Genomic DNA, 24,520 nt, shown 5'->3' with positions numbered 1-24,520 from the left:
TTTATGTTGTTTTTAAGCTACTAAATGTTTGGGAATTAACTGTACCAGCAATAGGAAATGAATACACGGTATAATGCCTGAAATGATGCCGATCCCAAAATGTTTTAAAACATCTTCAGGATTCAAACGTTTCAAAGCCAATGGACCTAGCAAACTGCAAACAACTGCCACATGTAGTTAACCTCACTTAGTTGGGAGAAAAGAAAAACCTACCACCATTATGGTTAGTCTTGAAGGAACAGGTTTTGAATTTGTCAATATCTTTGGGACATATTCTTGGCATAAAATATGATGTCTCTGTGTTCATTTATCTGTTTACTTATTTATTCTTGGCTACTCTGCCTCCTGAAGGCCGATTTTTCACCTGCATGCCTGGCACATGGAAGGGCTCAGAGCACGTGTTGGTGAATGATGACTGAGGCCTGGATTCTGACTGACAGGAGGGTCACGAAGGGCCTGGGAGCAGGGCTGGGGGCAGGCAGTGACCTGTGGCCTGTGGCGGGGAGGCTTTAGCCAAATGCATGCTCTTTATAGCAAAAGCCTCCCTCTCTCTGCACCTCAGTCTTCTAATCCATAAAACCAGGAGAATATGCCTGTCTCCAGCATTCTCCTTGCCTTTCTGTGGTTCTAGTAAGGAAAAGGAGATGAGAAGAGTTCTATGAACAGCAACCAAGCCCAGCTGCTTTTTAAAAAGACAGGGTGTTGGAATTCTCTTGTGGTGCAGTGGGTTAAGGATCCAGTGTTGTTACAACAGCTGCTCTGGTTGCTGCTGTGGTGTGGGTTTGATCCCTGGCCCGAGACCTTTCATAGGCCACTGGCAAGGCCAAAAAAAAAAAAAAAAAGACAGGGTGGCAGCTATGAGTGTTTGGAGGCCAAGCCCAGGTGACTGAAGGAGGGAGAGGGGGCCGAGGCCAACTGAACAGACATCCATGCCAGATGGGAAGGCCAGCTGAGCACTACAGATCTCGTGAATCTTTAAGAAAAGAAAGAAATCTGGACTTGTGAATGAGTTTTCCTAGCTTTTAAATGCCACCTAATAAAAAAAAAAATTATTTTTGGCTATGCCCACGGCATGCAGAAATTCCAAGTCAGGGATCGAACTCGTACCACAGCAGTGACCCAAGCCACAGCAGTGACAATGCCAGATCCTTAAGTGCTAGGCCACCAGGGAACTGCAAAATTTTTTATTTTATTTTATTTTATTTGCTTTTTAGGGTCGCACCCGTGACATATGGAAGTTCCTAGGCTAGGGGTCAAATCAGAGCTACAGCTGCCAGCTTACACCACAGCCACAGCAATGCAGGATCCGACCTACACCACAGCTCATGGAAAAGCTGGATCCCTGACCCACTGAGTGAGGCCAGGGATCAAACCTGTAACCTTGTGGACACAGATTCATTTTTGGGAACTCCAAATAATTTGAAACTATGGGCCAGACACCACCAGTTGTCAGTGTCGGCTCTGTGACACAGCTTCTTGGAGCTTGTCTTGGGAGCAAAATCAGTTCTGTTCAAAATAGTGGGACCCCGTGGGATGCTGAGGGAGCGGAAGTCCCTGTCTGGGCCTCAGCCTCTGGACAGTGAATGCTGTCCTGGCTCAAATATTCTAAGTCTCTGTAACTGCCCAAGCAATGTCTGCAACAGCGATCACAACACCGATATTGTCCTGATTTAACCCCTCAGGTCAAAAGAAGCACTTTTCCATCATAGCCTCACTAAATCCTTACAAGCTGAGACATGGCCATTTTTAGCCCCATTTTTCAGACAAGGAAGCTGAGGTAAGGCGGAGGGGTACAGGCTGCCCAAGGTCACGCAGCCAGAGAGCGGCAGAGCTGGGGCTCCACTCCCCTGCCCCGTTCCTGTCATACAGCTGGCATGAGGAGTGGGAATGGGCCCAGGCCTCAGAAGGGTCCCCCAGCCCCGCTCAGGGCAGACAGACAGCCTCTCACCAGACTCCGCTGACGCAGCGCGTGGACAGCGCCCGGGGCATGATCTCCGAGCCCTGCTGCATGAAGCCCCCCACAGGGAACCAGAGGCTGTTGCCCAGCGTGTACTGATTCTCCAGGATGTGGGGGCGTGCCCGCAGGCACGGGTGCGGGTTATACCACTCGTAGGGGCTCAGCCTGTGGAGAGACACAAGGGATGGGAAAGAAAAGGAGAGAAACAGGAAAGAGACACCGTCATCGGGAGAGACGAGAGGCGGGGAGAGAAAAACAGAGGGCAAGAGAGAGACAAAGATGAACAAACACATGGAGCAGCAGAGAGATAGTGGGGGCAACAGAGGAGAGAGGCAGAAAGAATGGGAAGGAGAGAGGTCGGAGCGAACCACAGAGAAAAAGAGCCACAGGGAGGAAACACAGAGACAGAGCCAGAAAGGGAGGGGAGGGTGCAGGGAATCCAAGGCCCCGAGTGGAGGCCCAGGATGGTCCAGATGGATGTCAGAGAGCTCAGGTGTGGAGACCCTGGCTCACGCCTCCTCCCCACCCCTCCTTCCCGGGCAGCAGGTAGTGGACTCACCTGGCCGCCAGGAACAGGACGCAGCTGACAGCCAGGTAGGCAAGAAGCATGAAGAGCCACACAGCAGGGGAGAAGGGGTCCAGGAAGGAGAAATAGCCAGGCTTGCGGCCCTGGTGGGAGAGGGGGTGAGAGCCGGAGCCATGCTGACCTGAGCGGCAGCCCCAGTCCCTCCCCAACCCTGGGGCCACGAGCCCCACTGGCCCATCTGAGGTCCAGCCCACAGCCTCTGCTTTCCCTGGGTGTTCAGTCCCAGTGCCAGCCCCCCACCCTCCAGGGGACGGTACCATGTGGACTCGGTAGAGGATGCTGATCCCCAGGGTCATGAAGGGTTTGGAGAAGTCGATGACTTTCTCCCGTTCGGCCGTGATGGTGAACGCAGCCACGGCCAGGTCTGCCTTCTGCTGGAGGAGAAGCAGGGCAGGGCAAAGGGGCGGGCCAGGGAGACAGATGGGCAGTTAGAGAGAACACACCCAGGGAGCCACCCAGAGTATCAGAAGCCCAGAAAGAGGTGGGTGGCAGGAGCTAAGACTGGCTCAGGAGGGTACTGCGGGCCCCTAACTGGACGCTTGTCGTCTCACGTCTGCTGTAGGAGGCTCCTGTGGCCTCTTTCCTGCTCAGCTGCCCACCTCATCCAATCCCACCCCCCGTCCCTCCCACCGCGTCAAGTTCCTCATCAAGACCCTGCTTTATAAAACCTACCACTGACACCCACCACTCCCTTTATGCTGGGGACCTGGGGAGAGCCTGAGGTTGGAATTGAGATGCATGGATGCTGACCCACGAGGACCCTCTGTGAGCCTTGGTTTTCCCTTCCGTATTAACAAATAACAACAGGTAACATTTACCCAGCCCTTCCTGTGGGCCAGGCTCCATGCTAGACACCATTTTACCTAGATTACCTTGTATAATCCTCTCAACAGCTCCCAACGGCCACCATTAGTCCCATATCATGATCATCATTTGGCCGTGCCCATTTGGCATGCTTAAGTTCCCAGGCCAGGGATTGAACCTGCACCACAGCAGTGACCCAAGCTGCTACAGCGACAACACAGGATCCTTAATTGCTAGGCCACCAGGTAACTTCTAGCCCCATTTTACAGAAGGGGATACTGCGCCTTAGAGAGGCAAAGACACGAGGGAGACAAGGCAGGACCTAGAGACGAAAAAGCAGAGGTGTGACCGCCACTTCTGCCCCTGGCAGCCACTAGTGACTTGGATGTGTGCATGAAGGCACCCCTGAGACACAGGACCATGCCCAGCTCAGTTGATAATGACTTTAGGAGATGTTGCATGTGGTCTTGAGTCAGGGGGAGGGTGGCTGGGGGCCCAGGTCTGAAGTGGTGAAGGGTGGACAGGGTGGGACGGAGAAAAGCATGTGGGTTGGGGTCTGGCTGGCACACCAGAACGCTTGACCCAAAAGGGCCATCTCTCTTTAGCCCAAGTGGACATTAGCTTTGGGCAGGACACAGGCTTGGAAAAAAACCTGGCATCTCACACACACACACATACACACACCCCTCCAGAGACATACACATACATTGCACACATGAACACTGTACATGGCCAGGTCTACACCAGACCCACACACGCTTGCCCAGACATAGGCTGACCCAGTGGCATCCTCCAAGTGGACTCAGGCAGAAAGTGCCCTATACGGGATGTAGGGGAGCAGTGACACGAGGGAGCATTCCCTAGAGGCAGAACACACACACACCAACATGTGGCCTCATGTGGGTACATGCAGAGGAGGCCAGGTGCCAGGAAGGGCTGGGCACCACAGGAGTCACCCTGGCTCTAACTCAAGCTCGCTGGGTGACCAGGGGCAGGGGCCTCTGTGTCTCTGGGCCTCAGTTTGCTCCTCTATAAAATGGGGGTGGGGAGTTCCCGTCGTGGCGCAGTGGTTAACGAATCCGACTAGGAACCATGAGGTTGCGGGTTCGGTCCCTGCCCTTGCTCAGTGGGTTAACGATCCGGCGTTGCCGTGAGCTGTGGTGTAGGTTGCAGATGCGGCTCGGATCCCGCGTTTCTGTGGCTCTGGCATAAGCTGGTGACTACAGCTCTGATTCGACCCCTAGCCTGGGAACCTCCATATGCCGTGGGAGCGGCCCAAGAAATAGCAACAACAACAACAACAAAAGATAAAAGACAAAAAAAAAAAAAAAAATTAAATGGGGGTGGGAGCGGGAGTGGGACAAGATGTCTCCTGGGGTTGAGATCTGGTTCCCAGGATGCCCCTTCCAGGCACACGGATGCAACATTCAAGCAGAGACCTCTCCCTGGGGCCGAAAGAGAAGAGTCAAGGTCGCTGGCTGGAGGAGAGACACACTCATGCCAAAGGGGCTGAGATTACATGCGGTGGTACCAGCTGGGCCAGAACTGGGGTAGGGAGAGAGGGCACAGGCCCCAAAGACATCTCAAGGTGGGGGGAGGTGGCACTGGCCAAAAACAATACCGAGGTCAGGGAGAGATCATGAGGGCCCCAAACAGAATCCAGGGTCAGGGAAGAAGAGACAGATCTCAAAGACAATTCAATGGCAGGGAGAAAGAACAGACCCAAAAGATAAACCAAGCGGAGAGAGATGGCACAGGCCAAACAACCGCGGCAGGGTGAGAGAGAGACGGCAGGGCCCCAAGGCGGAATCCTGAGGCTGCGATGTGTGGCAGGGGCCCCGCACACTCCAGATTTGGAGCTTACCCTTGGGAATTCCTGGGTGTTGAGAGTAAGGAGCAGTTTTCCCCTTTCTTGTGCATTTGCCACTTTTATGACTAACATGTGAATCGCCAGGAATAATGTCAGCTAATACAGGAACCTACTATTTTTATACACCCATAGGAGGTCTGTCCTGGCAAGGCCCTCCACGGCGACAACTGCATTAACCTCCTCACTGGCTTCCCTGTTGCTACTCAATGCCCAGTCCAAAGTGATAGTCACCTGTTTAAAGTTCATGAGTGGGAGTTCCCATCGTGGCTCAGTAGTAACAAACCAGGCCAGTATCTATGAAGACACGGGTTCGATCCCTGGCCTCGCTCAGTGGGTTAAGGATCCAGCATTGCTGTGAGCTGTGGTATAGGTTTAAGACGTGGCTGGGATCCCACATTGCTGTGGCTGTGGTGTAGGCCAGCATCTGTAGCTCGGATTCGACCCCTAGTGTGGAAACTTCCATATGCTGTGGGTGTGGCCCTAAAAAGACCACCAAAAAAAAAAAAAAAAAAAAAAAAAAGCCCATGAGTGGCTTCCCACCACACTTAAGACGGTGACCAGGGTGGCCGGAGCAGAATGGAAGGGGCAGGAAATGCAGTGGAGCAGGGACCAGAGTCCTGCCGGGCCTTGCAGGACATGATAAGGGGGACGTTACGTGAGAGGGTGTGAGCAAGGGGGTGATGGGATCTGGCTGCTGTGAGAAGAGACCATGAGGCAAGAGTGGAAGGGGAGGGGGGAGGGGTGGGGGAGAAAACCGACAGAAGCCGGCTATGGAGATGCGAGGGGCGGGGCTAAGTGGAGCAGGAGAGAGAGTTGGTTGGAGTTGAGATTCATTCTGAAGGAAGGACAGATCCTTAAACGCTGCAAGTTCCTTCTAGGTTCCTCTCAGAGCCTTTGGAAACCCCCTTGCCCCGTCTCCTCCCCCTTCGTTTCCCGGGAGAGATACCTATTTCTTAGAGAAGAGTTCCCTTCCCTAGGGGATCCTGACAGTTTAACCTAATGGGATGAAATCAGGAGGAAGCCAGATGATGAGCCACCTGTAGAAATGATGTGGGGATTGTCTAAATGACTAGAAACCAGCCAAAGCACTGTGACTGCGCCCCCAGCCCCAAAACCACCCCCCCACCAGCTCTGCGAAAATCATCTGTTTTGCCATTGACTCCACCAGGCCCTACCAATAGGGGTCGCTAAAGGGAGGCTGGAGGAAGGAGGGCTATCTGCTCCTCCCCAGCCTCCTTAATGTGCCAAAGGCAGCAGCAGCTCTGCCCAGGGCAGCAGATTCCAGTCCATAGCTTCCCAGCACCCTTTGGGGCACAGCGCCAGCTGGAGGGTGCCCCCTCCTCAGGGTCTGAGTTTCAGCCCCACAGAGCCCTTCCTCTGAGTTTTCAGGAGTTTCAGCAATTCTTTGTTCCTTCAGAACTAGAGACAGGGAGTTCCTGTTGTGGCTCAGTGGTAACGAACCCAACTAGGATCCATGAGGACTTCGATCCCTGGCCTCACTCAGTGGGTTAAGGATCTGGCATTCCCTTGAGCTGTGGTTTGGGTGGCAGCCACGGCTTGGATCCTGCGTTGCTGTGGCTGTGGCTGTGGCTGGCAGCAACCCCTAGCCTGGGAACTTCCATATGCCGCGATTGCAGCCCTTAAAAAGATGAAAAAAAAAAAAGAACTAGAGATACAGCCAATTCCAGCCTTGCTACCTCATGATGCCTAAGAATGAGGGTGTGCAAACTGTTGCCCTCAGCCAAGGGAGTCCTGCCCGTCTGCCTGATTTTGTAAATAACGTTTTATTGGAATACAGCCACACCCACTTGTTTAGGTATAGTCTGCTCTCCATACAATGGAAGAATTAAGTTGTGACAGTGTGACCCCAAAGACAGAAACACTTATATCTGGTCCCTAGCAAACAAATTTGCGGATCCCTGACTTGGAGTTCAACCTTTACCCTCTCAGTTACCTAGTTAATAACTTTATTCCTAGTAAATAATTCTCTTCCTTCAAATATCTAGAGTGTGGAGTTCCTGTGGAGTACAGTGGTTTTAAGAATCCGACTGAAGTGGCTTGGGTTGCTGCGGAGGTGTGGGTTCCATCCCTTGCCCAGTGCGGTGGGTTAAAGGATCCAGCATTGCCGAAGCTGTGGTTCGGATTCAATCCCTGGCCTGGGAGCTTCCACAAGTGCAAGTATGGCCATTTAAAAAAAAAAAAAACTTCATCTGCACCAGTAACTAGAATTGGAGTCACCCCCTGATTGCATTTACAACAATCCACAGTCATTCTCCAAGATCCATTGGCTTTCTGCTCGGGCCAAACGGGCCAGTTGACAGGGACAAGATCACTACCCCTGTTTCTTTCAAGCCATATAATGGCAGCACTAATCTCTGCAATTCCCCCAAAGGATGCAGAATTGCTTTAGGATTACTACCCTGGGAAATATGGGGCTTCCACTGGCTCTTTCTACCATAAAGAACTAACTCCATTGGTCAGACAGCCAGCGTGGGATTCTGCCAGCTGCCATGTACGTCTATTCCAATTATACAACCAGGACTTGGGAAAACACAGAGTGAGTCCATGGACCTATCAGGCCTACTCTGGGCCTGTCCATCTACCACTTGGTCATATAAGCCTCACTCTGGTCCATGGGTCAAAGCAAGAAAAATCAAAATGATCTGCCATCTATGACTATGTCAGGAGGCTATCTGAATAGCTAAAAGCCAATCAAAACCCTCGGGGCTGAGAAGGAGCCTTTGTAGAAACGGATATTAAAAAGAAAGAAGAAAGAAAGAAAAAGAAAAGAAAGAAGGGAGGAAGGAAGAAACAAGAAAGGAAAGAGAGGAAGAAAGAAAACGAAAAAGAACATAGTACAGTCTTTCTGGAAAGCAGTTCAACAATATATAATAAAGTGATACAGGGGAGTTCCCATCATGGCTCAGCGGAAACGAATCTGACAAGCATCCATGAGGACATGGGTTTGATCCCTGGCCCTGCTCAGTGGGTTAAGTATCCAGCATTGCTGTGAGCTGTGGTGTAGGCCAGTGGCTACAGCTCTGATTCAACCCCTAGCCCGGGAACCTCCACATGCTGCAGGTGTTGCCCTAAATAGACAAGAAAAAAAAAAAAAAAAAAAAAAGGCAATACAAAGGGTCTTCCTCTTACACCTGATAATTCTATTGAGATTCATTCCTAATCAGCTACAATGCAGGCCAAGCTTTCATGCATAAAGATGTTTGCTTATGGTTGTTTATAACAACACAAACAAATAAAAATACCTGGAAACAACTAAATATAAAAAATGCATCAATAAATTGCAGGACATCCGCATCAGGATTAATACGCAGTCGCCTAACATTCTGTTTAGGTTAAAACAATAAGATATTATTTTTAGCCTTTTGAATTGGCAAAGATTCTTTAAAAGATTGATAATATCGGAGTTCCCGTCGTGGCGCAGTGGTTAACGAATCCGACTAGGAACCATGAGGTTGCGGGTTCGGTCCCTGCCCTTGCTCAGTGGGTTAATGATCCGGCGTTGCCGTGAGCTGTGGTGTAGGTTGCAGATGTGGCTCGGATCCCACGTTGCTGTGGCTCTGGCGTAGGCCGGTGGCTACAGCTCCAATTCAACCCCTAGCCTGGGAACCTCCATATGCCGCGGGAGAGGCCCAAGAAATAGCAACAACAACAACAAAAGACAAAAAAAGACAAAAAAAAAAAAAAAAAGACAAAAAAAAAGATTGATAATATCCATCGCTGGCCAGAGTGTGGGAAATTTGACATTCTTACATACTTTTGGTGAGAATATAAATTGGTGGAACCTTTTTGAATGGCCATTTGGCAGCATATAGTTAAAATAACAATTCATATCCTTTGACCCAGTGCTTTCCACCACTTGGAATTTCTCTCTCAGGGACACTCCCACGAATGCACAGGTCCAGTTGATGGGAGCTTTGCCTATACTAGCAAAAACTGGAAAACACCCAAATACCCATCAAGAGAGGATGAGTTAAATAATTCATGCTCAGTGGCACAATGAACTCCTTTTCTCTCCACTTGAATTTCAAATAGGCATCTTAAATGATCCACACCCAGAGATAACTCTTATCACCCCCACCCCACCAAACTGCTCTCCCACGTCCTGTCCTCCATGTGGTGGAAAGTGGCCTTGGCATTCACCCAGCTGCCTACCCCAACCCTGCAAGCACCCTTATTCCTCTCCCTCTTGCACACATCCTGCTGGTGGTACACCTGCCACAGCTACCACTCAACAGCAAGCCACCATCTTCTCTCTTCCACACCTTCCACTGGCTTCCGAAATAGACCATCCTGTCTCCTCTCTTGGTCCTTTACAGTTATTTCTCAGAGAGCAGCCAGAATAATCCTTTTATTTTTTATTTTTTTATTTTTGTTGTTGTTGTTGTTGTTGTTGCTATTTCTTGGGCCTCTCCTGCGGCATATGGAGGTTCCCAGGCTAGGGGTTGAATCGGAGCTGTAGCGACCGGCCTACGCCAGAGCCACAGCAACGCGGGATCCGAGCCCCGTCTGCAACCTACACCACAGCTCACGGCAACGCCGGATCGTTAACCCACTGAGCAAGGGCAGGGACTGAACCCGCAACCTCATGGTTCCTAGTCGGATTCATTAACCACTGCACCACGACGGGAACTCCAGAATAATCCTTTTAAAATGGTTTTTAAAAATTAAATCCAGGTCCCAGATCCACACAATGGAATATCATTCAGCCTTGAAAAGGAATGCAGTACTAATTATGCTGCAATGTGGATGAACCTTAACCACATTATGCCGTGTGAAAGAAGCCAGATACAAAAGGCCACGTATTGGCTGATTCCTTTTACATGAAATGTCTAGAATAAGTAAATCCATGGAGACAGAGCAGAGTGGTGGTTGCCAGGGGCTGGAGAAAGGGGGAATGGCTTAATGGGTTTGCATTTTCTTTGTAGGTCGTGAAAGTGTCTTGGAACTAGATAGAGACAATGGTTGTACAACATTGGGGATATACTAAATGCCACTGAATTGTTCACTTTATTTATTTTTGGCTGTGCCTGTGGCATTCGGAAATTCCTAGGCCAGGGATAGAACACACACCACAGCAGCCATAGGAGTGACAGCAGTGACAATGCTGGATCCCTAACCCACTACACCCTTGTGTACTTTTTTTTTTAATTTATAAAATCTAGAAAATATTTTTTGTCTTTTTAGGGCCTCACCGGCGGCATATGGGGGTTCCCAGGCTTGGGGTCAAATGGAACCGTAGCTGCCAGCTTATACCACAGCCACGGCAACGCCAAATCTGAGCCACACTGGCGACCTACACCACAGTTCATGGCAATGCTGGAACCATAACCCACTGAGTGGGGACAGGGATTGAACCTGCATCCTCATGGATGCTAGTCAGATTCGTTTCTGCTGAGCCACAATGGGAACTCCCTTTCCTATACACTTTAAAATGGTTAATTTTATGTTGTATGCATTTCACTTCAATTTAAAAAAAGAGCAAATTAGATCTTGGTGCATTCACTGCTTAGAACCTCCCAGAGACTTCGCAACACGATAAAAAATAACGCCTAAATTCCCTACTCACAAGACCCTGGTGATCTGGGCTCTGTTCTGGGACCTCGCACTCTTCCTCGCCCACTCCCCACAAAACTCCGTTGTGGGGGGAAACGACACCATTCCCATTTCAAGAGGGGAAATTCAGAGAGATGAGGTGGCTTGCCAGGGGTCACAGGGGAACAAGGGCAACCTGCAGCTGGCTCTGTGGGCACTAACCAGCTTACAGCTGTGGTGGACACCCTGGCAGACGCCCAGACCCTCCTCCAGGACCAGGCACTCAGGGCCCTGGCTGCCAAGGGTGTTGGTAGGCGACTGCTCCCAGCTCTGTGGGTGGGAGGACCCCTTGCTCCGGGTCCTGACCCTCCCAGAGGACAGCCCCCATCCAATGATGTGGGGGTGGGGACATGAAAGCCTGCCCCCTCCCTCAGGGCATGTCTTTGATGGCCACCTGGCTCCAGAGCAGCGACGGGACAGTTGAGGCCCAGTCAGTTGAGGCGCAGTCGCGACTGCACTGCAGCTCAGTCCCCCCTCTGCCCAGGCCTGCGCCTTCCCTCCCTCAAGGGGCTGCTTTCCAAGGGGACCCCAACACACTGCCTGCCTGCTCAGCTCCATCTTGGAATCTGCTTCCCAGAACCCCGACCTAAGAAACCCACTCTGCCCTGAAGGGCCAGACTGGAAGGTGCAGACTTCATGGGGTAACGGCCATCACCCGTGAGGGACAGGTCGGACGTGCACTGTGGAAAGATCCTACCAGAGGACGCACTGGAGCGGAGAGAAAGGTCGGAGGCCGGGAGGGCAGTGGGGAGGCTGGCGAGAGGGTCCAGGCCTGAATTCACACCATGGCAGCGATGGCAGGGAGAAAGCCATTCCAGCAGTGGTCACTGGGTGGAATAAATGGGCCATAACTGGAGAGTGGCCTATAAGCCCTGCACCTGGCCTGTGTGTGTTACCCCCGGCTGTTTTCTCTCTAGAAGTCACTCATTAGCTTTGCGCCAGCCTGCGGGGATACCAGCCCTGGCTCTGCCTGTCACTAGCTGTGTGGCTTGGACATGATATCCTGTTGCCTCACTCCCCAAGTACCTGCTGGGTGTCTGGAAAAGACACCTTGGTTCAGAAACACCTGGCTGCAGCCCTACACGTTGGGGACAAGTCCCTTCAGTGCTGAGCCCCTGATCTCGTAGGAGGGCAGTGATGCTCTGGGCCATGAAGGATTGTTAGAAGAATAAAGTAATGCTTGAAAAGTTCCCGGCGCGTGGTGTGAGGTCCACAAACAGCAGCTGCTGCTGCTGTGAGGATGGTGTCTGAGTTCTGCGAGAAGCTCAGTGTGCCCGGCCATCCCACGGCAGACAGCTGAGCCTCAGCAGGGCCAAACCCCGCCCATCTTTGCAGTTTCAGCCTGCTCCTCCTCCAGTGTTCTCTTCCTAAATGTCACCGCCGCCGTAGCCCAGCTGCCTGGGCCAGAAATGGGAGGAACACTCGTCCTCTCTCCCCCATCCCTCACCCCAGGCAGTCACCAAGTCCTGGCCCTCTCCAGCCTCCCCTTAACTCCATCTCTGCTGTCCCCTTACCTCCCCGCAGGCCACCCAGCAGCTCCTGCTGCCCCCCTACCCTGGTGATTCTGTTTCCTCATTTGAGCCAGCTCAAACCTGTGTGTGTGTGTGTGTGTGTGTGTGTGTGTGTGTGTGTGTGTGTGTGTGTGTGTGTGTGTGTGTGTGTGTTGGGCATCCCATGGACCTCCTGCTGAGGGCCAAACTCTTTAACCCTAAGAGCAAGGCCAAGGGTGTTCCCTGGTGGCTCAGTGGGTTAAGGAGCTGGAGTGGTCACTGAAGAAGCTTGGGTCACTGCTGTGGTGTGGGTTGGATCCCTGGCCCAGGAACTTGCACGTCACAGCTGTTGCCAAAAATCCCCAGGGTACATACACCACAGGGCCTGGTATACAGTAGGCACTCAATAAACACTAGCTGGCTGGAGAATGGACAAACACATGACAGACACATAGTATGTGCTGTAGGGACTACTGCTAACAATGATAGAAGGACAGCACAGGCACCCAGCACCCATTACCTGCTGGGCCCTGTCCCAAGCCCCAACATGGATTAACTCACTTCATGCTCACAAGAGCCCTAAGTGCTAGCATTTGCTATTTCCTTAGATTTACAGGAAGGTTAGGTAACTTGCCCAAAGTCACATAGCAAATACACAGCAGAGATTCAAACAGGACTCAGGACCACAACAGCAGCAAACAATCAGCCCACCTTCACACCAAGTTCTAAGGGAAGGCTCAAGCCCACACCAAGGTCTAAGGGAGTTTAAGACTCTTGCCCAAGGTCATTCAGCTGTAAACAAGACTTTTTTTTTTGGTCAAGCCCACAGCTTGCAGAAGTTCTGGGGCCAGAGATCGAACCCAAGCCACAGCAGTGACAACACCGAATCTTTAACCACTAGGCCACCAGTGAACTCCAAAACAGGACTTCTTTGTTGAATAAACAGGTGTCCAGTCGACGGTGACTTTGGCTGGAGGGGCTACTCTCCTGGAGTCTTATTTCTGGGGCCCATGATGAACAAAAAGTTTTGAGCCTTCATGACTGGGGACCAGGCTGTGGCAATGAGGTCGAGGTGAGCGTCAGGCCAGCAGCTCCTGCCTCCTGTCTCCTCAGGTCCTGGCTTCAGGCTCTTAAACCCACTCAGGACGGAAATTTTCAACCAGCTGGCTGCCTGTAGGGCAGTGCCTGGGGCCTGCACGTGGGGTGGAGTGGGGTAGACAGAGCCACCAGGACCCCAGGGACACCCCCACCTCCTCCTCCACCAGAGCAGCTCTGCTTTGTCCAAGGTTCTGAGGGCGCTTTCAATTGGAAAAAAGGTTCTGCAGTCAAAACAACTTTTGAAATCAGTGCCCTAAGGGATAAATGTCCTTGTCAAGCAAAGTGGCCTTCTGGAGTCTAGCCTGGTAACATTCAGGGTCCCGGATGCAGTTTATTCTGGGATAAGAGACAGAGGAGGGTAAGTTTCCGACATCCTCAGCCAAGTCCAATGTCAAGGCCACCCTGACTTTGTGGCCACAGGTCCCTGCTCCACACAACTGCTCTGGGCGTGCCCTGAGCCAGGGGCCTATTTGCTCCTCTGGGCATCTGCCCACAAGGCTTCTTGTGCCTGGAATAAAAAGAGGAACTAACTACGTGAGAAGCCACATCTGTGGGGGGTCTGTAAGCCTCACGACAGACCTGCTAGGTATTATGGGGAGGGGAAACAGGTTTTGAGGACAGAAATGACTCAGCCAAGCACTCAAAGTCAGGTTGGTCTGACTCTGAAATATTATTTACACTGCACATTCGCCGGCTCACCACCTCCCTTGGCCTTGCCTCTCTCCCTCCTCACCTACATTCAAATCCTCCCGGACTCAGGGCCGAGCTGCTCTTCCAGGAGGCCCCCCTGCCCCACTCTCTTACCTGCCCCCACTACTGTTTGTAAATGCCAACACGGTCCCCTCCTCCCAGACCCCCTTCACCCTGCTGACCCCTTCACACTCTTTAGAATCTGCGTGGCTGTCACCTCTTCTGGGAAGCCCTCCCTGGATGCCTGGCTGGGTCAGGAGCCCTCTGGGTCTCTCCTCTGAATTTCCCCCATCACAGCCTCAATGGCTCTGTTTCATGATTATTTGCTATTCTGCATATTAAAGGGGCCCATGGCTTTTGGGGGCAGGGTCCAAGGTCCCTGCAGTCATCACTATCTCCCATGACAACATGGTACAAGGCACACACTGGGTGCTCAGTAAACACCTATTGAGTGGGTAGACGTGGGAGGTCTATAGGCAGCATCAATGTCCACCTCCCAGCAGGTGCAGGCCGCCTAGCCCTAGCCTCGCCTCATGAAGAAAGCCTGTCTCGACCTCCTCAACGTCTGTCCAATTCCCACTCCACATCTCTTTCATTCACTCAACAAATCTTTGAGCACCCACTCAGCCAGGTCCTGTGAGGGAAGCATTTGAAAGGGGGACACAGGAATTGATGCATCACCTTTCTGCACCCTCCCCACCCAGTACCTGCACCATCGGCTGCCCGCCTGCCCTCCTCCCCTCGTTCACCTAGTCCCCGGCCCCCTCCCTGGCCCCAGCCCCACCATACCCGGTTGATGAGCTCGCCAACCATGCCCGTCCAGGAGCCGTTGGGCTCGGGCGCCCCATACAGCCCATCCTCCACCAACCGCAGGCGGTAGCGGAAGCGCAGCAGCTCGGCCAGCTCGCGCAGCATGTCCACGCAGAAGCCCTCAAAGCGCTCATTCCCCGACAGGGCCTGGAAATTGGGCCGGCGCATGACATACGGGTTCTCCTGGGGAAGCAGGAGACAAGAGGGGTCAGAGACAGGATATCTGGGGGCCGAATCGTGGATCCTGGGCCCAGGCTGGGCAGCTGGGTCAGGAACCTGCTGGCAGAATGGAGATGACAGAGTCCTTGCATGCATCCCCTGCCTGCAAACGCTCAGAGCCGGGGGTAGGGGTGGGGGGGGTGGCACACAGCGACCCGCCGGCCCCTAGCAAACCGCAGGGAGCCGCCTCCATCTCCACCAGCCAAGCTAACATTCATTCATCTCAAGCTCAAATGGCCAGAAGGGAGGCAGGTAACCCGAGTGAATCAGACTGGATGAAGCCTCTGCCAAACTTTCAAATCGTTGGCTATGACCCACAGTAAGAGATCCATTTCACTGTGTAATCCAAGTCACATGCATTTATGCCCATGTGCACACGTATGTACACACGTTAATGGGACTCAGTTCCACAAAACAGTCCTTTTCCTTATGACTGCAGCAAAATACCCTGATACTTTCTATTCTGCTCTACTGCATTTTTTACACAACCAATAGCGACCCATTAAGTTGACTTCATGAGCCATCAAGGGATCCAAGAGGCTCTGCCCCACCAGGATTTACAGGATTTAGCTCCAGCCCAGTGCTGCCATGAGGGAAGCAGGCCTGAGATGCCAGATGGTCCAATGTTAAGAGAATTTGGAAACCCAGGTTGTTTTGCAAAATCTCCTGATTATAAAGGTTAGCAACAGTTCAAATTCTAATAGCATTTTTTTTTTTAATGCTTTGCAGGCCAAACAAGCACCTGACAGTTTGCAATCTCTGGCCTACAGCTGCTCTGCTACGTCAACACTTATTTCTGAAGAGTTGGAGCAAACTTTACTGACCCTTATTGTGCCAAATAAGGACAAAAGCAGAGCAAATCTTCCAAGTCTAGGAAGACAAGGTGGATGAAGATGATGGTAACAAGAGAGAAACTTATCTTGACATAGTTATTGTCCAAATGGCTGTTTGTGCAGTGTCGCTTTGGGCTTAGGAACAAAAGGAGTTAGGACTTAGGAACAAGCCAGAAGAGCTTTGGCAATAATATCCACAATGGTGGATGGAACTAGAGACTCTCATACTAAGTGACGTTAAGTCAGAAAGAGAAAGACAAATACCATATGACATCACATATCTGGAAACTAACATACGGCACAAATGAACCTTTCCACGGAAAAGAAAATCATGGACTTGGAGAACAGACTTGTGGTTGCCAAGGGGGAGGGGGAGGGAGTGGGATGGACTGGGAATTTGGGGTTAACAGATGCAAACTATTGCCTTTGGAATGGATAAGCAATGAGATCCTGCTGTATAGCACTGGGAACTATGTCTAGTCACTTGTGATGGAGCATGATAATATGAGAAAAAAGAATGTATATATGTATGTGTGACTGGGTCACCTTGCTGTACAGTAGAAAATTGATAGAATACTGTAAACCAGCTATGATGGAAAAAATAAAAATCATTAAAAAATAAAATAAAATCTGAGTGGTAAAATAAATAAATAAATAAATAAATAAATAAATAAATAAAACAAATTTTTACTTGTAAAAAAAAAATATCCACAATGGTTACCATGTGGACTAGACACCTGCCGAATACCAGACCCTGGGCTGTGTGTCTTTTCTGGATTTTATCACTTTAATTCCCCACAGTGACCTTACAGGGGACGTATTCTTAGACTCCTTTTTCCATATGGGGAATCTGAGGCTCACAGAGGTCAAGTAACCTCTGCCACCTCTCATGGCTCTGAGGTGGACCTGTGGCCACTATATTCTGCAGTTCCTCCCATCAGGAGATTGAGTGGACTTCCCCACCCCCTGGGTCTGAGTGGGCCTCGAGATGTGCTTTGGCCAACAGAATGCAGTGGAAGGAGTGCTGGGTGAATTCCAGAGCCTGGGCCCTCAGAGCGACCTCTTGGGACCACAGCATGAGGAAAGCTGGGGCTGGCCTGCGTGAAGGATGAATGAGAACAAGTAAATCAAACAGTCCAGCTTAGATGCCAGCTGAGCAACCACAGTTAGCTCAGGTGAGACCAGCAGAACTGCTCGGTAGACCCACTGAACTGTGAGAAATAATATTCATTATTGTTGGAAGCCTCCAGGTTCGGGGGCGATTTGGAGAACAATGATAGGTAGTATAAGGTATCTATAGACTAGATTCTCAGACCCCAACAAAGCCCCAGAGCCAAGGGGAGATGGGATGGAAGAAAATCAGTGCTTTTCTTTCTCTACTAAGCCATATTTCCAAATCTGTAAATTGTAGAACTGGGAGTAGGAATGAGATAATACTAATAATAGCAGCAGCAGCTAGCATTTCTTGTGGGCTTGCTGTGTGACAGCTATTCTGTCAGCGTGGGAGGTCGGTATTATTACCTCTATTTTCAAGATGAGGACACAGGTCCTGAAAAGTGAAGGAGTAAAGTGGCTGAGATGGACACATCAGGCTGAATTCACAGCTCTGCTCTTAAGCCCCGTGCCGGACTAAACTCAAGTGGACAGAATCAGAGAGCAGACCTGGGAGAAGCCAGACACAGAGACAGGGGCAGGCCAGGTATCAAAGCTAAAGAATCAGAAATCGGGGATCTGGCGTTGCCACGAGCTGTGGTGTAGGTTGCAGATGTGGCTCAGATCTGGCATTGCTATGGCTGTGGCGTAGGCCAGTGGCTACAGCTCTGATTAGACCCCTAGCCTGGGAACCTCCATATGCCTCAGGTGCAGCCCTAAAAAGACAAAAAAAAAAAAAACCAAAACAAACAAACGAAACCAGAAATCAGGAGTTCTCTAGACAAGAAGCCAGTGTTAGCGCTGGAGGCTCTCATACGGTCCACCTGGCATACATAGGAGGAAATCAAGGTTCAGAGAGGTCAACTGTCTTGCCCAAGGTCACACAGCTGAAGCAGGACAGTGGGATGGGGAGATAGGGCAGAGCTACGATTTAGAACTCAGTTGCTATGCTCCCCGATGCCTTTGTTCCTTCCGCCAGTCAAGTGATCTCCAAATTCAAGACTGAAGCATGTGGGTTGCACATTCGGTTTCAAGGCCTCAGGATCTGGGTGAGAGCTCATAGAGCCAAAATACAGGAACTGCGGCCTAAGAACAGAACTCAAGGTCAGAAAACAATGACCTACCACTCAACCTACAGCCCCAGACCATCAGACCCAAGGGTCTCAAGGAACTTCTAATTCAAGGTTTTCAGACTTCTTCCAAAAGAATCTTCTGCAGGAGCCCAGCACTGCAGACAGACAATGGTGGGCCTCTAAGTCTGATGCTAAGAATTCATCCTGCAAATGGCTAAGCACCTGTCCGCAAAAATGTAGGTCCAAGAGAACTGTGGCAGCACTGCTTGTAGCAGCAAAGAAGACTGGAACAGCCTAATTTGGAACAGGTTAAAAAGATTATTGATGTCATCAAAGAATCCCAGGCAACTACTAAAATAACAAGTTCTATAAGATATATTAAGAGGAAAAAAACAAGCTACAGAACAACGTGTACAATATGCTCTTCTTTGTGAAGAAGAAAGCAAAGATGTGCTGTGACATCCTCAGACATTTCTGGGGGGATGGGGGAAAAAACGGGGCACTGGGAAGGAAAGGAGACTGATTTTTCACTCTTTACCCTTTCTGTACTCCTTCAATTCTATTTCTTTTCTTTGGCCACCCCGTGACCTATGGAGTTCCTGGGCCAGGAATCTGATCCCAGCAACCTATGCCGCAGCTGTGGCAACACGAGATCCTTAACCCACTGTGCTGGGGACTGAACCTGTCCCAGGGCTGCAAAGATGCCACCAATCCTGTTGCACCACAGAGGGAACTCCTGAATTCTATTTAACGTAGAATTAAGTTGAATTTGGAGTTCCCGTCATGGCTCAGTGGAAACAAATCTGACTAGCATCCATGAGGACACAGGCTCGATCCCTGGCCTCGCTCAGTGGGTTAAGGATCCAGCATTGCTGTGAGCTCTGGTGTAGGTCGCAGACACAGCTCAAATCTGGCATCGCCATGGCTGTGGCATAGGCCAGCAGCTGTAGCTCTGATTCGACCCCTAGCCTGGGAACCTCCACATGTGCCATGGAGTGTGGCCCTAAAAAGACCAAAAAAAAAAATAAAAATTAAGTTGAATTTAATTTCACTCTATTTAATTAACTTCTGTCCCACCCCTAGTTACATTTTTTAATATAAAATATTTACATTTCTGAAATATGGCATTTAATTTTTATTTTGGGGCAACACCCATGGCATGCAGAAGTTCCTTGGGCTAGGGATTGAACCCGAGCCACAGCAGCGACCCATACCACTGCAATAACAACCTGGATACTCAACCCTCTGAGCCACCAGGGAACTCTGAAATATGATATTTAAATGCATATGGAAATGCAAAAGACCAAAAGAGCCAAAGCAGTCCTAAAGACAAAAACTGGAGCACTTTCCCTACCAGACATTAACATTTAATTTAAAGCAATGGTATTTAAGACAATGAGATATTAGAGCAAAAATAGACAAAGAGACAAGAGAATTTGGAAACCCACACATAAATGGATATTTGATTTATGACAAGGGTAAGACTGTGGCGAAGAGGGAAAGAACAATCGTTTTAACGAATGGTGCTGCTCAATAAAACAACCACATGGGGGAAATGTATTCTGACCCCCTCTACCTCACATAACACCTAAAAATCAATTCCAGGTGGATTGTAGATCTAAATGTAAGAGGTGAAATTAGTATGTTTTCAGGAAACAAATAGGAGACTAGCTAATGACCTTGGGGTAGGCAGAGTATTCTTAAATTCTAAAACCATAAACTGTCAAGGGGAAACAAACAGAGAAAGAAGACTTTAGGAAAATTAAACATCTTTTCATCAAAAGACACCACTGAGAGTGAAAAGGCACGCCGCAAAGTGGGAGACGGTCTCTGCACTGCATGTTGGACAAAGAACTTATACCCAGAATGTATAAAGAGCTTACAAATCAATAAAAAGGCCAGCGATCCAAATTTTCTAAAAATAGAGAAAGATTTGAGCAGGGACTGCCCAAAAGATTCCAAATCGTCAATACATGAACAAGTGGTCAGCTTCCCTGGTCACTAGGCAAATGGGAATGAAAACCACAACAGGGTCAGTACCTGTCTAAACTCAGCACCAGCAAAAGCGAGGGGCAACTGAAATTCTCCTTCGGACACTGCCTTTGGGAATGGAGAGCACTTTGGAAAATGCTTTGGTCGAATCTACTGAACCCACAAAAGCCCATATTCCACTCCTGCATATCCACGCGACAGAAATGCCTACACATTCACTGAAAGGCATGTGGTAGAATGTTCATTGCAGGAGTATGCACCATAGCAAAAGAACTAGAAACAACTCCAGGGGAGTTCCCTGGTGGTCTAGTGGTTAGGATTTGATGCTTTCACTGCTGCGGCCCGGGGTTCAATCCCTGGTCTTGGAATGGAGATCCCACACCAAGCTGCTGCATGCTGTGGCCAAAAAAAAGAGAAAGAACTCCAATGCACATCAAGATAGGTAAGTAAACTGCAGTAAGTTCATATCACATAACAGAACATATAACGAAACTAAACTACTTGCAGCAACATGCGTGAATCTCCCAAACACATGTTGTGCACAAGAAGCCACACCAAAGCTTAATTCTGTGAGGCTCACAGCAGGCAAAGCTAAACTGGTGATAAAAGTTGAGACTGCGGTTAAGACTGAGGGGTCAGAGACCAGAAGGGGTAAATGGAGGGCTGGGGGTGGGGGGATGGCTCCACAGGGGTGAGCAGTACACTTAACTCCGTGCAAGTTTCCAATACCCTTTATACATCCATAAACATCTCTTGAAACTGAAAACAAAAATGTTAAAGTGGGGGGGGAGGGTTCTAGAACATACCTCACAAGCTGCCTGCCTAGATCCTTTCATGAAACCAGGATATAACTCCATATCCAGGACTTCCTGGAGCCCCGTTTTTTCTTTTCGTTGTTGTTGTTGTTGTGGTTCTTTTTATGGAAGTTCCCAGGCTAGAGGTCAAATCAGAGCTGCAGCTGCAGGTCTACGCCAAAGCCATGGCAACACCGGATCCGAGCTGACTCTGTAATCTATGCTGCAGCTTGTAGCAACACTGGATCCTTAACCCACAGAGCAAGGCCAGGAGTCAAACCCACTTTCTCATGGACACCACACTGGGTTCTCAATCTGTTGAGCCACAACGGGAACTCCTAGTGTCCAATTTAAAGGCCGCCACCCCTACCACGAGTCTGTTATGAGCATTTTAATCCCCTCATTTTATGGGACGAGACCGAGGCAGAGGAGAGGCCCATCCAGGTCATGAAGTGTGTGGATGGCAGGACCAGGCCTAGAACACAGCAGCTGGGGCTTGGAAAGGAGTAGAAACTGAGACAGTCTGGTACAAAGCAGAGGCATGTGGGCTCTGCCGTCTTCTAGTCAGGCAACTCTTGTCCCCTTAACCTCCTATGCCTTAGTTTTGTCTGAAAATCAGGGGTCACAACAGCACCAGCCTCAAAGCTGCTATGAAGACCGAGTAACACCAGCAAAGGACTTGGCTCAGACTCTGGCCATGATGACTGCTATTTTTAATTTTTTTGTAATTAAAAAAAAATGTATGCATGTATTTATTTATTTATTTATTTATTGTCTTTTGTCTTTTTAGGGCCGAACCCACAGCATATGGAGGTTCCCAGGCTAGGGGCTGAATTGGAGCTGTAGCTGCCGGTCTATACTGCAGCCACAGCAATGCAGGATACAAGCCTCATCTGCCACCTACACCACAGCTCACGGCAACACCGGATCCTTAACCCACTGAGTGAGGCCAGGGACCGAACCCTCGTCTTCATGGATACTAGTTGGGTTCTTTAACCACTAAGCCACCATGGGAACTCCATGACTGCTATTTTTATTGAGGATGCCAGCTGGGGAGAGAAAAGGGATTCACACGTGCTCAGCCCAACTTCCCAGCTAGGTATGCCTGGGGGCCTTCTGATCCCATGTCATCCTCCCACAGCCCTTCAAGGTGGGATCATTAGACCCTTTTACAGATGAAGGTATGGAAACTGGAGAGCTGGACCACCTAATGTCCAGGTGAAACCAGGAATGGGGGTGAGGTCTGTCTGACCCCAGAGGCACCAAAGAGCAGGGTGAGACATCACAACTGCTTGTTTTTTTTTTTTTTTTTACGGCTGCATGTCTGGCGCATGGAAGTTCCCAGGCTAGGGGTCAAATTGGAGCTACAGCTGCTGGCCACAGCCACAGCCACAGCAATGCCAGATCCTTAACTCACTGAGCAGAGCCACGGATCGAATCTGCATCCTCATGGATACTAGTTGGGTTCATCTGCCACAGAAGGAATTTGAAACATCACAGCTTGAAGGGAGGGCCTTCAAGGAGGGAGAAAATCCTGAGTGGGAGTGGGGGAGGGTCTGGGGCTGGGGGAAGGCCCCTGCACAGCCTCGGCTCCTGGGCCCCTCTTGACCCCCAGCTTCCCTGTGGGATCTCAGACTTGGCATCAGCCCGCCCTCTCAGCTCCGGACCTGTGGGCACCACTCCAGGGACAGCCCCAGCCTCCACCTCACAGAGGAGCTCCTCCTTCTCCCTCCCTCAGCCTTGCTCATCAATACCCCACAACAGATGCCCCTCCCTCCCCACAGCCCCAGCCCAGCTCCCTGACCTGGGGCATCTCTTTTCTGGCTGTAACCACAGCATGTGGATCAAAACCACACCACAGCAGCAACCCAAGCCACAGCAGTGACAATGCCAGATCCTTAAGCCACCGCCCCACAAGGGAACTCTAGGGGCCCAGCTTTTTTGACATCCAGATCTAGCCCTGGCCCTTCTGCTTAACAGTCTCCAAGGTACTCCAAGGATAAGCATAACTAAGTTCTTCAGAGACCCTTCCCCACCTCTGTCGCAGCACTGACCACCCCTCCATGTTTGTTAGGTGCCAGGCACTGTTCTAGGCCCTCGGGACAGAGCAGGGAATAAGACAAGCCCTGTCAGCGTCTTGCCCCAGGCGCTCAAGCTGACTCATGTCTGAATCCCCAAGTGCCTGGCACAGGTCCCACCCAGAAACACAAGTCTGTAAACATTGGTGAACAAATGGGCATGTCCAGCTGTGCACACTGAGGCTCCTGCTCCCGCACTTCCTGCTGCCTGGGATGCCAGGCCCCTCCTCCTCTGTGCACCCAACTCCTATACAGCTTCCAGAGCCCCATCTAACACCACCTCCTCTGTGAAGCCTTCCTCAGGCCTTCTAAAGCTGAGGCCACCCCTCCTCTCTGTGGTGGTCCCTTATCACTCTGTGTGGGGATGACTGTGTCCAGGTCCATCTCCTGCATCGGATTGGGAGCCCCTCTCCAGGGCCATTCAAGGACAGAGACCACGAGACCACCTGTGACTCATCCTGTACTTCCAGAATTTGTGAGGCCCGGCGCACAGCAGCTTCAGCAAATATTTGTGGAATAGGAGAATGAATGAATGAATCCATCAAGAGAAGAGTGAAGGTCAGGAAGAGGGCAGCATTGGCTCAGTGCCTTGGGCAGAAGGGGAAACAAGTGTGGGAAGAGACTGGAAGCCCCCCTGGGGGTGGGGGGCCTGGCTCTGCTCTCCTGACATCTCCTCCCCAACCGCTGCCCCTGCTCCCACAACGAGAACCCCAGGAAGCCTCTGGGGGTGACTCCAGCCCACACGCGCAGAGGTGCTACTTGGCCCGGCCCTCAGGGAGGCTGCTACAAAGTGTCTGGATTCCCGGCTGCAGGCCATCTTGTCTCTCCCCAGCAGGCTCACTGGCCCTTCTCCAGAGGAACGCAAGGTCCACATGAGGTCAGGAGTTCCCTAGGGACCGAGGGAATGGCTCTGCCACACGCTGCTCTAGGGGCCTCCGACGCCTCAGTGTCCACAGCTATCAGCCGGCTCAGCTCACAGCTACTGAGGGGCTCCCACAGTCAACGGCTGCCAGCGGGCGAGAGACCTCCCCTGCTCCCCAGGCCCTCTGCGCCACCTGTTCCCTGACCTCCTGGCAGGAAGCAGCAGGGTGCACGGGAGAGGGCGTGGGCTCTGAGCATGTCACTCAGCTCCAGCAGGGACTCACCCTGTGACCTGCTTCCTCACCTTCCAAAGGAGGCAGACAGGACAAACCTCACTGAGCAGCTGAGAGTTTTAAAGAGTGATGCCTGGGAAGGGCCTAGCAGAGCGCCTGCAGCAGAACGTGTGCTCCGTAAATTCCTGCTAACACTCAAAAGGTGTTCTGGTCTCTGATCTGGTAAGATGCGGGAGTGGGACCCCCAGGGGCTACAGGACAGGGTCCTTGGCTGGTGCTCAGGAAGGAGAGGACTGGACATTCGGTGTAGTGGTTAAGACTCGGAGGCATGGTATCCATCCTAGCTACGCCTTCTACTTGCTATGTG

General features: G+C 50.8%; 1 protein-coding gene across 8 annotated transcripts in view; it reads right to left on the bottom strand.

Moving 5' to 3' along the window:
- The window catches only part of GRIK5 (glutamate ionotropic receptor kainate type subunit 5), a 60,986-nt gene that overhangs the window by 18,129 nt on the left and 18,337 nt on the right, over positions 1 to 24,520 (bottom strand). For 6 of the 8 annotated variants that reach the window (XM_021094432.1, XM_021094434.1, XM_021094433.1 and 3 more), the window contains 4 exons: positions 14,898 to 15,101; positions 2,801 to 2,917; positions 2,517 to 2,626; positions 1,949 to 2,122 (listed from right to left, as the gene is read on the bottom strand). In XM_021094432.1, the coding sequence (XP_020950091.1) occupies positions 1,949 to 2,122; positions 2,517 to 2,626; positions 2,801 to 2,917; positions 14,898 to 15,101 (605 nt within the window). The remainder of the gene's footprint in view (positions 1 to 1,948; positions 2,123 to 2,516; positions 2,627 to 2,800; positions 2,918 to 14,897; positions 15,102 to 24,520) is intronic. The other 2 variants (XM_021094435.1, XM_021094436.1) reach the window with 2 other exon arrangements.

Source organism: Sus scrofa, chromosome 6 (genome assembly GCF_000003025.6).
Source record: "Sus scrofa isolate TJ Tabasco breed Duroc chromosome 6, Sscrofa11.1, whole genome shotgun sequence".
Lineage (NCBI taxonomy): Eukaryota > Metazoa > Chordata > Mammalia > Artiodactyla > Suidae > Sus > Sus scrofa.
The sequence above is the reverse complement of the archived record's forward strand: the minus strand, read 5'-3'. Positions and strand labels throughout refer to the sequence as shown.